Below are 17634 nucleotides of genomic sequence, written 5' to 3' on the forward strand. Positions count from 1 at the left end.
ATGGTAACACTCACAATGAAATTGTAAATGTTTTTGCCCCTACTCAGATCTCCCAGCTCGAATCTTTATTAATACCTATGAATATGGAACTTGAAGGCAGCTTATGACAGAAGTTAAGAAATTTTCCTCTTGCCTTTACCTTTGCTTCTTTTCAGCTTCAAACAGGTGAACTGAAGACACCCAAGCACAATCTGAATTATTTCAGCATGGTTCAGGAGAAAGGGTTTGACATATAACAAAGCAAAAACAGTCAAACAGAAGAGCAAGTGGCTTAGATAGTACCAGCAGTTCCAGCTGCAAGTAGTCAGAAGAACTAGAAAGACAGACACACTTATGGCCAAATAATTCTTCATTTAAGGAAATTTGTATCAGCTTTGTACCCTGGTTTCACAATAACTGTGAGAGGAGGTGCCTTCAATGCAATTATCATCACTAGCATTGCAAGACTTTAATTTGCTTTAAGAGAAAAAGAATAAGAAAAAATAAACCCCCAAGGAATAGCTCAGAGCCAACAAGGTGCCCTTCTCAGCCCACAAAACTACAGCTCCTCTTGAACAGTTGCTCTTGTGCTGGAGGATACTGAAAACAGTACAAACACCACGTTTACAGATATCCTGCACACAAGCACATACTTATTAATGTATCTGACCTTGTTTATTACATTTGCTAAATAGATGGGTAGCCATAAACTGCAGCAATCCAACCACAGAAACCAAAGGAAAAAAATAGGAAAACTAAAGAAAGTTATTAATTCCTTATCTCACCCACTAATGACTTGAACTTGAACAAAATCTACACCAAATCCACATTTTAAAGCTACAGTTTTTCTGAACACTTTATTTAGAGATGAAAATTCTGTCAAATTTGGACAGTTATATTATTTAAGTCCACAACTATCACTGTTCCCACTAGTAAAAGAGAATATCAGACACACAGAAAAAAAAAAGGGGGGAGGGGGGAATTCAATATAATAGTCCCTCTTTCCACAGTGGCCTGAAGCCCAAGAACATAATGCTGAATGATGACTGAGTCATTTTCCAAACTCCTTCAATCATGGAGTACTTAGTAAAATACATCTGGACAGGACTAAGCAAGTGTGAATCACAGAACCATAGAAGCATTAAAGTTGGAAGAGAATTCTAAGATCATCAGGTCCAAAGCCATGTTCACTAAAACATGCCCTCAAGTGCCCTATCCAAGGGTTTCCAATACTTCCTGGGATGGTGACTCCAGCACTTCCCTGGACAGCCTCTTCCAAGGAAGGAACAGGCCCTTCCATGAGAGGAAGCCATAGCCAGAAGATCCAGGACAGATCCACTGTGAGCCACAGTGTGAGCCACAGCTCACACAGGGAATTTCAAATATTGAGGTAAGTTTCTTTGTCCCTAATGTCGATCACTGATGTTTCTATTTTACAATGAGTACCTTCACTCAAACTTAGTGACAGTTTAGCATCTTCCTGACATCTTGCTTTTCACACAGAAATGATATAAGATGGCATGCACAGCTATTTACTGCACAACTGGAAGTTCCTAGCAACAAGGATAGGTAAAAGAGGGCTGGTGACAAATCTTGGCATATGAACAACTCTCAATACTTGATAAAAACCTTTCAGAATGTACCTTCAGTTCCCATTGGAACCAATCAAAACCATGTAGAAGTAACTCCCAGCAGGGAACAGCATGAATAGGAGTATAGAATTACAAAGCAAACACACAGATACACACACTCTTAATTTATTAAGTTTAAAAATAAAGCCAAATAATGATGCCATCCCATGAAGCCAAAGAAAATGTCAAAATCTTCTAGGTATTCACATCTATCTAGAATAGAACTTTAAAACAATCATTGTGTAAGTTGAAACATCAGTGAGATGAATGTGTGACGGAACGAGGAGACAGCTCTGAAGACAATACAGAAAACAAGGCAATTTCCATATGCAGCTAGAGTCTTTTATCCTGTTATTGCACACTAAATTTCCCACAGTTCCCAGTGTTCATTTCTGAATTTTGGACCCCAAGCTTGTGCATTTCTTTCTCTCCTCTTGCCATGCTCTGCTCTACACTTTATAATCAAATGTAGGAACTTCAAGATAGGCCCTGAAGCTTCAAAATTGACCCCCGAGGCAGGTGGACAAAGGCTTTTCTTTTCTGAACATTCATTTCTTGAACTCAAGTTCTGCTTCAAAGAAGTTCAAGGTACCTATCAATTTGAAGGTTTTGATTAAGCTATTTTTTAGTATTTTTCACCTGTATTCCCAAAACCCAGCATCCTTCCAATGAAATACAGCTACCTCATATAGGGCTCCAGTTTCAAACATTCAGCTGCTGTGTCTAAATAGAAACAAGCATTAAAACTATGTATATATATACATATATATATATATACACATGTACACAAATCAGTATTTGCTGTCCTAGGGAGCTGCTGAAAAATTCAAGGTAGAGAAAGTTTGCTTTCCAGAGGAAGGCTGCAGAGCCTGGATTCAAGAGCAAACTGGAAAGGACCTCTAGTGGACTGAAGCTATGCTGCTCGGGTGCCAGACACATCCTTCCCCTCCACCTCCCTGCAGCTGCACAAGTTGCCAGCAAAGCCCAACAGCTTTACCTTGTGATTGCCATCAGAAAAGGCACCATGAAGTGTAACTACAGCCTCTGTGAAAGACTGAAATGCTAAAGGTTAATGACTCAAACAAGATCATTAGAAATATTCTCTCATTCTGCTCTCAGTGCTTGGAGGGACACACTGTCATTTGCTTCAGAGAAAACACGAGATGGTTTCTATTTTAATGTGTGGGTCACTAACATGTCAGACCCCTTCAGAGTGGTTTATGTGGCCTAAATGACACGATATCAAGGGACATTCAAAGATGCACATTTGGAATGAGGATTCGGAACATTATTCAGACTATGTCACGGCATTTTGTTCTTCCAAGACTTTTTAGCTGTAGGCAGTTTTGCACAGGCAGCAGAAACAATTTTAAATGCATTTTTGAAGTAACTTTCTGAGTGAAAGAGCTTGGAATTCTTCATCTGAGCTCAAACAAAGCAGAACTTTATGTGACACTATGTGACAAATAAGATTAGGGAATGTATTCAGGAGAATACACAGATAATAAACCAGGTCAGATTAACAAAGGTTATTTATTAAACATCCCAGTTAAAAAAGAAAATATATTGTTTTGAATGGAAGTTGATGATTCACCTCTAAGTTTTTAAAATACCTCTGTTGCTATATTTAGGTTTGCCTTCAAGTCAGACTGGTTCTACCATTCCCCAAAGTAGACTAATTTACATCTTCAACATTACAGGCAACAGCTTAGGTCGCTTTCAAATGACCTAAGCAATAACCTCTCTTTCAGCAGTTACCCTCAAAGTGTTTGCATTAACTTGAGAGGGACCACAAATTAAAGCTGACATTGTTAAGGAGAGCAATGCAAGACAGTTGCTCATTATTCAAAACTAGTATCACTTATACTGCAGTTGTGCTCCTTGTGCCATTAAGCAGAGTCCTGGATAGGAAGCAAACCATGTACAGAGTGATTGTCTGAAGAGAACAGCACTTGTACTTGGAGTCCAAGGCCACAAGAATGCACCTGGTTCTGTCCTTTACATGGAGCAAAAAAAGCACTGCCCTGCCATCAATTAAAAGTATTCCTGAGAACATTCACACAGAAAATAGAAAATAAACCAAAGACACCAGCAAGTTCATATCTCATCATCAGAGATCTGATCAAAGAGAAACCAGGGCTTCTCAACCTTCATGTTCTCAGACCAACCATTGTCATCTAGGACCATCTCTACCATAGGAATAATATAATTTATTTTGAAAGCATACTGGTGATGCCATTAAAACTATGCTTCCCTCCTCTGTAGGAAGCAGTAATCAAGGCAAGAAAAGAAAGCACTCATCTGTCTCAAAGGGTTCTAAGAGTTATTTTACAGTAAGAGTGTGTACAGTGGAAATAGCCCCAAAAGATACCTCTATAATAAAAAGAGTAAGGAATTGAAGCTGATGAGGATGAGTTAATGGTAAGGACTAAAAACACATCATCTCAGGAAAACATTCCTTAACACTTTTAAGTCAAGGAATTAATTTCTCAGAAATTAATGTCTTGAATCCAAACTGCTTTATGACATAAACAACTGCAAATGAAAAAGAGAGTTGATCAAACTCTAAAAAGAAATGACAGGAAACCTCTGCTGAATGAGGTAGAACATAAGATATGAAAGCGATGCAGGTATTAAAGTGATTTCAGGTGCAATTAAAATCCCTTGTAAAGAGAGAATGGGGAAGAAATTAAAATGAGTTAGGCATTTTGCTTTATGTTACAGTACAAAATTTTGCCAGCAGCAAGAAGGAAAAACAAAGCAAGTCTTAAAACAGGCCAGCTTACATAAGTCAGGAAGACAGAAGACAAAAATATTTATGCTGTGTTCCTTTTTTCTGATAACAAACTTGATAAAACTTGCTTGGACTCACTTTAAAATTGTCAAACCACTGCAACCATGAAAATGGCAACTATTCCTCCAAATGGTTGCTTTTAACATCACCACTCTCTCATTTACTTTTCACTCTTCCGTTAGTTCTGCTAAGACCAAGCACTGCTCACCTGGCAGATAAAGATCAAAATGTCATTTGAAATGGCAGAATTTGTGAATCTATTATGCACTGTGCCCAGTCTTTATCCACCCAGTTCCTTCCTGTGTCTTTCCAATGAGAAAAGTTTTAGTTACTGTCAAGACAGCTGCAATAACAAGTTTTTTATTATTACTACTCTGACCAGGAATAATGTTCTGGAAAAAAAATTCAAACAGAAGTCAAAGTATTTGTAACAGCCTTTTAAAATTTAACTACCTTCTGTGGAAAACACTACGTGAGACTTCAGATACAGTAACAAACTTTAAACTACTACATTTTAAATCATGGTCAGATTATTAACTTGAAAAAACTTACTCATTCTTTCATGCAGCAAAAATCCTTGTACACTGCAATGTCTTTGCAAAGTATGTTTTCATCATCTAAAATGAGCAGAGAAGCATCACACTACAATATCCCTTCCTTCCATTTTTCTGTGTCCAAAAATCATTCTATTTTGCCTCCTTTCCACTAATTTACTCCCTAGAGTATAGCAAACAGGAAATGTTTGTATCAGTATCTCTAAAGTGAAGTGCATGCAGCCCAGGTATTCACAAGACAATTCATTGGAGGGAGGGATGAAAATTACATATAAATATTTAATTTATTAATAATTTATTAAGTTTTAATTATTTAGGCTAATAAATTACTATTTTAAGTAGTGTTTATCTTGTCCTTTGTAAAATTTCTATTGTACATATTTCATAATTTGCATATTACAGCATTATATGTCTGTAATTGATAAATAAATAAGTATAAATATATTGGGGGCTGGATGCTCAAAAAAAAATACTGATCCATAGTTTGGGGATCACTGGTTTATGACTTCAGCACCAGGAAACTGAATCAACATTTCCTTCTTTGCTTGGAGGAGGTAAAAATACTGGTGGGAAGAACTGCATGCAGGGGACAGTTTTCAAGTGGGCTGCATCTCTCAGTTATTCAGCTGCAAGTTTAATGCAGCAAATGATTTTCCAGAAAGAGTAAAGTGCTTCAGCTCACACTATATCTAGTAGCTGAACAACTCTTGATATTCCCACAGGAACCTGACTGGTGTCTGGAGGCTGCCAAAGGCCATTCAAAATCTTTTTCTAGATGATTTAGGTTCAGGCCCATTGCTCTTCAAAGAGATTTAAAGTTCTAAATACATAAAATATAGTTTCAGCAATAACTTGTGCCACTGCATCATTTGGCCAGTTTTCTAATGCAGATGTAGAAGGTCAGTCTGTTTTTCTTTTTAAATATTCACCAGCAAAACACCCCTGGTAGTCACTTGACACACTTCTTGTTGTTGTATAAAAATACCTACTGAAATATTCCATGTCTGTAATACCCACAGATAAGCATCAAGTAAGTGAAACACTGAAGTTACTAAAACTCTGTGGAAATTTTATTTAGTGGGTATGCTCTATTAAGAAATAGTGAAGGAAAGCAAAACAAGTTGTCAAGATTCCCTGCTTAAAAATCAGGTTATCCTGACTAATGGTTTCTTTCTACCATTTCTGTTCCAGTGAGGATGACATCAAGCACTTCATTCAAGAGCAACAGATTTTGAGATAAATTCTTTTACTCTGTCTGAAAAATTTCCAAGCAGCTCATTGCACTGATTGCAGCTTTGAAATTTTCAGTATAGAACCCTCTAAAAATCAGAGTTCAGGCATTTCTTATGAACAGCTAAAAGAGAAGCTTATGTATATTTTTTACACACTTCTCTCACATACTTTGATGTCAAACAATGAATGCTATGAAACAGAAAACAACCAATTTGTTTTTCCAGTCACACATGACAGCTCTGGCTGCTCCTTTTCCTCTATGGAAGACTTCCACCCTCTTGTTAGCCTTAACTATGGCACCACACACTGTGCAAGAGGAGAAGCAAAGAACACAAACCCCACAAAACAGCTTCAGATGCCTGGCTAGCCTTTCCATCTCATCTACCTTTCCCTCCTGCCTTAGTGTTTCATGCTCAGATGAGCTTCATCAGATCAGCCATCCCTTTACACACGACTATCACTGTTACATAACCTCCCTCTCATCTCCTCCTAGGTAAGGACCTAACCCTACAGCCCTCCACACATGCCAGCTTTCACACTGTCTTCATCACAAGGATTCCCAGGGAAATACAGCTTCAACATGAAATCTGCTTTCGTTTTCATCTTCAGGGAATGCTCTTCAAGTGATGATGCTTCTTTTTACCTGTCTTTTCCAAATATTTTCTGGGTTTGACCACTAACACACACATAAGCAGCTTATTTTAGCTTACTGATTTTCTTTTGAATATATTATTTTCTTCACTCTTAATGCCCTACTAAAAGGGCAGCCAAAGGATTTCTGGCCTCATCATTTTTCAAGAGAACTTGGGTGAAACTACAACACTGTGTGTCTAGCCACTATCAGTGAGAAAGAACACTGCTTGCCTGCAACAAAGACAACTTACAATTTACTGTCTGGGTGCCATGTTATTGCTTTGTAAATATCCTACCTGTCTGTGCCACCAGGTGGGTCCAGCCACTCCAAACTGCTCCAATCTTTTCCTGTGAGAAACATTGAGTGTCAATCTTCTTGGGCTCAGCAAGAAAGATGTCTCTGCTCACCAGCTGCCCATGTTTGTTGCTGCCCCAGACATACAAGTGTCCTTCATCTGCAACAGACAGAGAAGTAAGATCTGTTTAAAGGCATATAGATCTAATAAAACCAGATTCAGGCTCTGTCTCAGTTCAGTGATACTGAGGAAAGAACATTTTATTCAATTTGTGTTCTCACTGTATGCTTTCTCCTACGATTCTTTACCACTGTAACTGGGATATCAGAAATATTTGCAAGGGCCTTAACAACACAGCCTGTTTTCTGGGGGCTACACAGACTCCCTGAAGCAACGAGAGCTTTCAGGTCAAACCCCCTAGATGTTTCTAACAAAGACTAATTTTTATTAAAATAACTAACCACAGTAGTCAACTTGTCTGAGTGAAAGAGAATCAAAGTATCTTGGAGACATTCACTGAGCAGTCCCTCTCTGTCCACCCTGTCCTTGCAGACCAGCTATTATTTCCACTCCAAAGCTTTGATTACATCCAGTAAATAACTTTCTGGACTGCAGCAAATAATTCAAAGTCTGGCTGGCTGCTCCTGCTCTACTTTACAGTCTCCTAGCCTGTCTACAAGAGCTAGACTCCCAGCTCTGCTCATACCAATTCTGCCTCCTTCAGCTTGAGCAAATTCAGTAAATCCCCTAAAGCAGGGACAGTCCAGCGCTCCTTGACTCACCTTGCACAGTCACTTCCTAAAGGAATTAGACATGCAGCTATGAACACAGTACTAAAGCAGGCAGAATCCATCACAAGGCAAAATTAAAATATTATTTTGCCTCAAAATGACACCAGACAACACCTGAGAGACTTCTGTAAGTGGTCACTTGCCTTCCACACCTCTTTTCTAAAACAAGCATTTGTTCAAATGCACACTCCAGGGTTTCAACCACAGGGATAAATCTTTTTACAGAAACACCCACAGTACTTTATATCAATGCAAGCTGGACAGCCTACCAACCAATGGACACTGACACAGTGACTGCTCAGATGAGTCCTTCTGCAGACAGGACATATCATTAGTTCCATCTTTCCAGGACAAAACCACTCCTCCCAGGTCCTAGGCCTCCACAGTTAAAAAAAATCCACAAAAAACACTTAAAAAGAACATGAGCTCTTAGACTTCCCTGAAGTCTTTGCCAGCCTGCACAAGCTGGAAGAAATAAAGAAATTAATTAAATTAATTAAGAAATAAATCTTGCACACGTGATCTGGTACGTTATTGTGGGCCCAGAAAGACTGGAAGCTACCTAAGTTCCAACATGGAACTGATTGGAGCACACATCTGCAACACTCAAGGCATCAGGATGTCTCATGTCAGCACTCAACTCATTACAACCACAACAGCAGAAGCAAATATTTCAGGGCGAAAAGGAAAAAAAACAAATGTAGAACTTAGGCTACAGGATATTTAATAACCTCTGTTTGATAGGAGCAACAGAAAAGAGTAAGCCAAGAAAATCCCACTACACTACTGCTGGTGAAAAACTGGCAAGGAATGGGAGTGGGGGGAGAAGCCAGTACTGATAATCATCTGCAGGATTTCCCATTCAAGCAATTGTTTCATTCACACATTTGAATTCTCCAATAAAATTGGTAAGTTCATTCCCAGCATGAAGTACACACACCTTCTGCGGGGGGAGGGGCAAAAAAAAAAAAAAAAAAAAAAAAAGAGTCATGTTCCATATTAACATGCACTGCCTCTGTCACCTCCTTTTACAGGAGTGTATTTGCTTTATCTTGGGAAAAGGCACATGCTTGAGTATGTTTGAACAAAAACTTAGACACTGAGACTTAGCATCATATTCTCACCCCTGGAGGGTTCAGGCCAGTTTGAATACCAGTAGACTGCCATCTTTTTTTTCTAAGGAACTCCCATTCATATTTCTAACAACCCACATCAACAGTTGAGTCCCAAACCTGCCTGCCTGCAGGTATTTGATACCCCACAGCAGGGACTCGGGGAACAGAGGCAAAGAAAACTGCACCATAGTGCAAGGCATTCCTAGAAAAAAAAGACCCATTTAAATATTACACCCTGCAGTAGTATCTTTATTACATCAAGCATCCTTAAAATACAAAATATTTTAAGCAGTAATTATCTTGTAGGACGTAGGGCAGCAACAGCATCACATTATAAAATCCTTTGGCACTTACTTTGTCAATCTTGGTCCCCCTGCTGCCAAATAGATTGCACTCTTAAATAAAAAGCAAAAGCATGAAAGAAAATCTGCTCACTATCTAAATAAAGAGAGTGCCAATTATCTAAAGTAGATTTTATTTGTTCTTACAGTTTGTCTTCACTAATCTTGCATACACTTTGCATCTCTGAATTCAATATAATTTACATCTTGGAACATCTCCCCATACAACTAAATCTCTATAGATCTGCATAAGCAAATACTCCAGTGCTCCTTTAATGATGACAGAGGAACCAGATGGCTGCAGATTTGCTAAGAACTTGTTCCTGTGAAGTTTGGCAAAGACTTGTCTTCATAAGGTTCAATGTATTTTACACACTTCAAAACTGTAAGATTACAGAATGAAAGCTATTCTGTTCCCCCTTCTCCCAATCTGTCAAAATAAAAAGAAATCTTTATTAGACTTTCATTACTGGATACTCAGTACTCCAGCATGGGAGTACTGCCTGAGGATCAAAGAACAAATGGCAGATATTATGGAAGTGCCTAACCAATTAAAGCAACTTCCTACTCTTCAAATAAGCTTTGTGGTCTTACACCACAGATCTGCACACTGTCACAGTGGAGCCCAAGACACCTCAGACAGCTCCAGGCCTTCTCACACCCTGCACTGCCCCACAGAGAGGCATCAGCTCACACTGCTTCTGCTGCCTTTCCTGGGACAATGACCTCTTCTCCACGAGCAAAGGGTTGCACTGGTTCCAGCAGTAACCAGTCACTCTAAAGGGCATCCTGCTGCAGTTCCAGAGACTTAGAAATCCCTTCACTTTCCAGCTATTAAGAGCCCAGACCCTGAATTACATAAGGGCTAAGATTGCACCTGACCCCAAGAAAAACACACAAAATTGAGAGAACTCGAAACATGAATCCAGCTCTTAAAACAAAAGGAAAGTTCTCAGAGTGCAAAACTGTTACAAAACAATTACCAGCACTAACTAGGCCAGATCAAATTTCACCAGTTTTACCAAAACTGACAACATTTCAAAATGTTCAGAGAAACCTCAGAAGAGTGAGATGAGGATTTTCACCTCTGTACCTGAAGTCCTACCTGTGAGGGACACTGAATGATAGGAGCCTGCAGCAACTGTCTTCACCTTTACATCTTCCAGGCCTAGAAAAAAATGTAATCCCATAAAATTACTACAGCAGGTATCAATTCACACACAAACATGCATACAGGTGTAACAAGATGGTGATGACTTTTAGAACAAAAGGCTCTACCTTTGGGCCACAGACATGGCAGGACTCTTATTTTCCCATGGATCATGATTTTCTGTGACCATTCTATCATTCAGGTAAGTATCACTACGTATTTACAATACCATGTGGCTTTATAAAAAGAAAGATGTGTACCAGTACAAATTATATTTCTGCTCTATCCACCCACCCACACAAGGGAAGCAGGTTCCTGGATTACCTGCCACTTCACAGGGCTCCTTTGCTGTCAAGAACTGAGGGAGGGCTTTCCCTTGGCTTGCACACTTTGCCCGAGATGCCATCCCAGTTCCCCACTGCAGCACCAAACCTCTGTCTTTTCAGAGTAAACACAAATAAAAGAGATTAAAGCACATCAACCACCAACAAAAACCACTTCACATGTTAATGAACAGTCACTCATTCAAGTCATTTTCACCGATTCAAATTACACTTTAAAAGTGTAACTTTAAAAGACCTTTATGCCAAAAACATTCAGATAACCCTGGTGAAGTCAACAAGCAACAAACAGCTGAAGTCCCAGTACACAGATAAGAAAACTAAGAAGGTGGGAAGCTATTGGAGACTCAGTAATAGAAATCCATGGTTGCAGTACCTCAAGAATGGATACAAAGCTCTTCCCTTTCCCTCCCTTGATGCCAATTTGTTTGTGCAGTGCAGCACAGGGATATCTCAATTCCCACTATTCATACATGCACCAGAAATCCCACTATTCTTCCAAGCACCTTCAGCTCCACTACCTGGAATCCATACTAAAGTTTGTGCAAAACTAAACCAAATAGAAGAGCAGACAGAGTTTGTTTTTCCTCAGTTTTAACACAACCATGCCAAAAGGAAGGGTTTGATTTCTACAGTTACACCATGAACCAAATCAGAGTCCCTAATAACAGCAGGAGAAATATTTAGTTTCATTCTTGTAATTTTACAGGTGTCAATTTCAATTAGATCATTTAAAATGCCACTATTTATGTGCAGTTCCATTTTGAAGCATCTTGTACAAACTTAAGTTATTGTGAATACTATAATGAGTGCAAATGCTAAGCTACTTTCATTTATCAGAAACCTTTTTACCTGAAAAAAACTCCTTTTATGTTTTGTTTGAGAATAAGAAAAGAGAAATCAGTATTTTTTCCATCCATCAGCAAATTAACTTGTTAATAAACCATCACTCTGAATTATTGAAAAAAGTTTCTCCCCATGATTTTCCAGGAAGATGGTTCTAGAATGTTTAGTATTCATGTTAATTTGTCCCAAAATCTTACAGTCCATGATTTTAAGGTGTATTTTACCTGTGATACTTAAAATAAATAGTAGATTAGATAAATTTAATCCTCTTTTCCTCCCTCTCTTCCTCCAAGCCATTAAAATTCCATTTCATTCATTACTGAAAAGATGTTAAAATTCTGACATACTTACCTGTAGCAGCAAGGGCATGTCTCAGTCCTGCAGCAACATTCACCACCTTCTCTTTGAGAGACTATGCAAATAATAGAAAATTATAATTAGGTTGCTTTTTGCATTTAGTGCCTCTTAAAACAAAAAGGCCAAACAGAAGTGGAACAATACAAATATAGTGCTCTCAATTCCAGCCTGCATGTCCCAATGCATACCAACATCACAAAGGAAGTAAATTTAGACCAATAAAATTAGTGGGAACATCTTCAAGAAATAAAAAATACATCATCAAAGCAACTGGATGCACAGCGCTGTGGCAATAAATAAAAAAACACAGTCAAAATATTCACATGGAAGAAGAAACCTTGGTGATACAAATATGTTTATTTCTTAATTTTAAATCAGTGATCCTCAAGAATTACACCAAAACTTCCACAGTAAATACTGGTGATAGGCAGCACTCTGTTGCATTAAGCTGTCCAAACTTGCCAAGGTACTGATGGAATTTTGTTTTCCACTGGAGAAAAACCTAAAACTTTCCTTCCACAGCAACAGATCTCAGGAATCATGTGGAAGATTCCCCCTTCTGTTACCTCCCATCCCATCCTGTCTTGCTCTCACAGGGTTTTGAAAACTGTCTGGATATCTATCCTTGGGGGAAAAACAGCAGGTGTATTTAAAATAGGTGGCATCAAGCCTAAGAATTTAAGGGATACCAACCAAAAGAGCAAATACTTTGCATAAATTCAGCAAATGAAAATTTGTTTGGTGAGGGATGAGAGAGATTCACATCAGCACTGTCAATACTACCAAATTTTAAGGCACCATATTGCAGTGGATGTTCTCTGGAAACATCAAGAGCACAGAAACTTCAGTGAACTAACTCCTACTCACTAGAGGTCACCTAAGGGATTGGCTGCCCTCCTTCTCCAACAAAGGAATATCTGGTATGAACCGTGATGCTAAATAATTTCTTGCCTGAGAAGTGAAAGATTCAACTTCCTGTTAGAAGTGAGAAACTTCATATAGCAAGAAAAGCAGCCTTAGCCTTTCAATTCACCTCTGGGCTTTTACTTTTCAAGCTTATCTGCAGCAGATAAGCACTATAAAAATTAGTGGAAGAGTCTGGCTTAAAGCCCATTGAGGTCAGATGACCTCAGTAGGCTGCTGGAAGCAATATAAAGCACAACACCTTCTAAATCTTTACCTCAATCTTTTGTGGAATCAAGCATGGGCTTGAAATTTGAGGAAGTCCCAGTTGTCCAAAAGAGTTTGACCCACAGGACAGCACTAGGCCAGATCCTGCAAAAAAAATGAAGTGTTAAAGCAGGATCAGTAAATGCCTGAGCAATAGCACTGTAACATTATAACCAGCACAATAACACAGCCAAGAAATGACCTAACATGTCCCATTACAAAGCCCCTGAGGCCAAAGGCTCCTGGTCTTACACACCATGTCCAGAAAAGGTCTCAAGTTCATGGGACACAAGGAAGAGAGAGTGATTTAGCTTGCAAGGTAAGTAGCTTCAAACCTGTGAGTGCCAGCACATAGAATCATAGAACAGTTTGGGTTGGGAGGGACCTAAGGATCATCCATTCCATCCCCATGCCATGGGCAGGGATACCTCCCACTATCCCAGGCTGCTCCAAGCCCCGTCCAGCCTGGCCTTGAACACTGCCAGGGATGGGGCATGCACAACTTCTCAGGAAACCTGTACCAGTGCCTTACCTCCCTCCCAGGAAAGAGATTCTTCCTAATAACTAAAATAAACCTGTCCTTTTTCAGTTTAAAGCCTTAACCCTTTGTCCTATCACTACAAGCCCTTGTAAAAAGTTCTTCTGCAGCTTTCCTGTGGCTGCTTTAAGGTCACTCCTATCACAGATGTCCCAGGGCAGGTGCAGCCTTTATTTTATGCTGGGGCTGTGCTGCTTTGTGGCCAAAATGCACCAAACAATACAAGGCAGTATAATTACAGGGGTGGTAGTTCCTTTGCTAAACCTATGTCTGATATGCAAAATACAGAAAACCATGGCATCAGGTATGCCATTTTTAATCAAAGTAAGTGGTACCTTACTATTCATTCAGCTCCACTGATGTCAGAGGGATTTCTCACGTGGATGAGACTACTCAAGTACTATTAAGATTGATTATGGATGGCATGATTGGGTACTTGATAATGAGCTGCAAACAAGTTCTGATTCCATTACTCTTAGAGAATGTTTGAATGTGATCATCAGTAGCACTTGCTATAAAGTGGAAGCCTTCTTTCGAATATGTCATGTTTCAGAGAATGGTTAAATCCTGAATTCACTGCTAAACCAAATCCCATATAAGGCTAAGAGAATTTGTCCAGGGTAAGGACCTTCTCCAAGCTGAAGAGCTCCAACTCTCTCAGCCTTTCCTCACAGGAGAGGTGCTTCATGCCTCTGACCACCTTGGTGGCCTCCTCTGGACTCACCCCAACAGGTCCCTGTCCTTCCTGTGCTGGGATCCCAGAGCTGGATGCAGTGCTCCTGTGGGCTCTCACCAGAGCAGAGCAGAGGAGCAGAATCCCCTCCCTGCCCTGCTGCCCACGGGGTTCTGGATGCAGCCCAGCACACTTTTGGCTCTCTGGGCTGTGAGTGCCCATGGCTACCTCATGTCCAGCCTCTCCCCACAGCACCCCCAAGTCCCTCTGGGCAGGGCTGCTCTCCATCCCTCCATCCCCAGCCTCTGCTGATACTGGGGGTTGTCCTGACCCAGGTGTAACACCAGCACTTGGTCTTGTTAAACCTCATGAGGTTCCCTTCTCAAACTTGTCCAGGTGCCTCATATCACACAAGCAATAGCACTGTGGAACTTCCAGCATGTTCTCTACATCAAGGTATTTCTTCAGCTCCTAGAGAAAAAGATTTACCTACTAATATGATTGTAAAATCCCAGCCACATGCAACTTGTTTCACACAAAAGCCAGACAGGGCAGTGCACAGAGTAAAATGCAGCACATCGTCTGTGTGATCCAATCCCAACTGCCCATCTTTGTTGTGGCCACATACAAAGAGCTGTCCTGTACCTGGAAGAAAAGAAAAAAACAAAACAAAACAAATTGCGTTCCAATTCACAGACTAAAAAGAGAAACCTACATCTGTGAGATCCTGTGACAAACAAGGACAGTGATTATGTGTCACTTGAGGCACAGCAATCAAGTAAAAATTAAGAGAAACAGTTGTTTCTGATGCATCAGAAATATCTCTGAATAACTGCAGCTGTGGAGAGCTGGGTCTGTCAAGGGAGACAATCCATATGGTGAGACATGCACCTCTCACACTAAGATGCTTTTTTTATCGTGTTCACATCTGTCTGCATTCCTTCCTTAGCATAATTAGCTGTGGCATACAACACAACCTTTCAAGGGCCAGATGTTATGTCCTGCTCCTTACCTTACCTCTTCTTGAAATTGAATAACTTCTGACTCCTCCTTCCCACCCCCATTCTCAATACAGAAAATCTGGCTTCTTTGTATGAAAGAAAGAGCTGAAGAAACAGTCCTCACACACAAAATATACGAGCAACGGGAATTTCCCCAATTTCCCCAAATATTGAGTTAACTGGGAGGAGAGGAAGCTGTTTTGCAACCAAGGATTGTACTTGCTCGGAAACAGCAGCCACAGAGAGGTGGCAGCACTGAACCAACAGGGAAACAGAAAAGAAAGTGATTAAAAGCCAAACACCCCGTGCAAGAGCAGTGTTTTTACCAGTGGTAACTGCAGAATGTCCCCCTCCTCCAGCAATGCTTGTAATGTCTTGACATTTGCAGGAAACATCTTTCAGGGCCTGAGGAACCAGCACATCCTCTTTATGGCCAAGACCAAGTTGCCCATAGCTGTTTGCACCCTTCAAATGCACACAGAAAAATAACACATTTTTTTGAAAGTTAACAAAAGAAGCACACATATGCTCCCAAGGACAAACAAGCATATTTGGGATATGTCACGGGTTAACCTGCTCCTAAAAATCCCCTGATATGTCACACAGGATTCCCAGAATTACAGACCAGGACTGTCCTAACTTTGCTGTCATTAAGGGCATCTGTGCAGCCCCACTATTTCAAAAAGCATACTGAAATATAATCTGCTAAAACTTCAACTGTGGGCCAACAGTTAATAAGGAGGAAAAACTTTCTATCGGGATGATTATCACATGTTTAATTTTAATGCCAGTGATTCCCACTGAGGCCTTATTCATGCTGCTGCTTTCTGGCAGGCTACCTCCAAAACGAGAACAGAAACACCTTTTTTTGGAACCTAAACAAGTAAATCAGAAACATTTATGCCTCATTAACTAAATATTTTAAATTAAAGTGGTCCAAATGAAAATATACCAATTATAGGTAGTTAAAATCTATAGGTACAAAACTATAGCTACTGAACACACCGTGGAAAGCAGCAATTATCAACATGGTAACAAGTCAGGGAATTTCTTCGTCAATTTCAGCTCAGTGTCCAACAGTTCAAGCTTCATTCATAAAAAAGGAGATACCACAACTTTCCCCATCCCACATAGTGGGAACGGGGACGCTCCACACCCACAGAGATCCCAGCTGGTGACCCCAAAAAATACCTACCTCACCTGAGCACCCATCTGCTCTCAATTTATTCTCCACCTCCCCCGAAAGAGGCAGCAGCTGGTGAATGCTAAAAGGCAGCATTCAGCGATAAACATTTGGCACTACAGAAACACCAACACTCCACACAGAGCTCCCAGCCCCGAGCCCACAGGTGGGCGAAATGTCGGGAGCGGAGCTGCACAGGTAGAGAGTTATTGTCTCACAGACACTGCCTGCTGCTGATACCCACTTCATAGCGTGGTACTGCTCAACAGGCGCGATTCTTTCCAAAAGATGGGTCACAGCCTCCCGTTTCAGCCTGTAACTCGCAGCGAATTTCCAAGCCTTCAACCGCAGGCAAGCCGCGATGAGCAGCAGAAGGGACGCGAGGGGCGAAGAGCCACACGCGGCTATCCCAACAATGGCTCCAGCCGCGCTGCCCGGGCCCCGGGAGCACACGGGGCTGGGATGCCCCTTCCCCGGCTCTCACACCGGCTGTGCCCACCGGGAGAAGCCGCGGCGTTGTTTCCCTGCGGGGCGGGGGCACCGCGGCCGCAGCATCCCGGCAGGGCGAGCAGCGGCCCCGCCGCCCTCCCTCCCTCCGTGCCGAGCCGTGCTGTGCTGTGCTGAGCCGAGGCCCACTCACCCAGGCGAACAGCTGGGGCTCCATGGGATGGGGCCGGCGGCTCCCGGCGCTTCCCGCCGCCCGCGGGCCGGGCAGGAAGGGGCGGGCCCGGGGCGGGATCACGGGCGGGCCGTGGCTCAGCCGGGCCGCGCCTCGAACGGGCCGCGAAACGCCTTTGGGCGCTTCGTGCTTGCCAGGAAAACCCACCTATGGCAGAAAAAGGAGGCAGAGGAGTCCTTTATCCGAATTAAGGAAGAGAAGCCACCGCGGCACGCACCTCTCAGGGTTTCAGGGGGCGCAGCCTCCTTTTATCCCGGCCGCATGTTGCGCTCTTCTTTTCCCATTGCTGAGGCACCGGGAAAGCACAGCCTTCCCGAACCCCCTACCGC

The 17634-nt window shown here is 41.3% G+C and overlaps 1 protein-coding gene across 2 annotated transcripts in view; it reads right to left on the reverse strand.

The window, feature by feature from the left end:
* Positions 1 to 17349, reverse strand: part of SERGEF (secretion regulating guanine nucleotide exchange factor) — a 138370-nt gene extending 121021 nt beyond the window's left edge. Inside the window, exons 1-8 of one of the 2 annotated variants that reach the window (XM_056493484.1) lie at positions 17267 to 17349; positions 15770 to 15908; positions 14932 to 15087; positions 13242 to 13336; positions 12056 to 12116; positions 10842 to 10955; positions 10473 to 10535; positions 7121 to 7279 (exon numbers count right to left, since the gene is read on the reverse strand). In XM_056493484.1, coding sequence (XP_056349459.1) covers positions 7121 to 7279; positions 10473 to 10535; positions 10842 to 10955; positions 12056 to 12116; positions 13242 to 13336; positions 14932 to 15087; positions 15770 to 15908; positions 17267 to 17290 — 811 coding nt within the window. In that variant the 5' untranslated portion in view covers positions 17291 to 17349. Of the gene's footprint in view, positions 1 to 7120; positions 7280 to 10472; positions 10536 to 10841; positions 10956 to 12055; positions 12117 to 13241; positions 13337 to 14931; positions 15088 to 15769; positions 15909 to 17266 lie in introns of those variants that run through there. The other variant, XM_056493485.1, reaches the window with a different exon arrangement.
* Between the last annotated feature and the right edge of the window lie 285 nt (positions 17350 to 17634).

This window comes from Oenanthe melanoleuca, chromosome 5 (assembly GCF_029582105.1).
Source record: "Oenanthe melanoleuca isolate GR-GAL-2019-014 chromosome 5, OMel1.0, whole genome shotgun sequence".
NCBI classification, from domain to species: Eukaryota; Metazoa; Chordata; class Aves; order Passeriformes; family Muscicapidae; genus Oenanthe; species Oenanthe melanoleuca.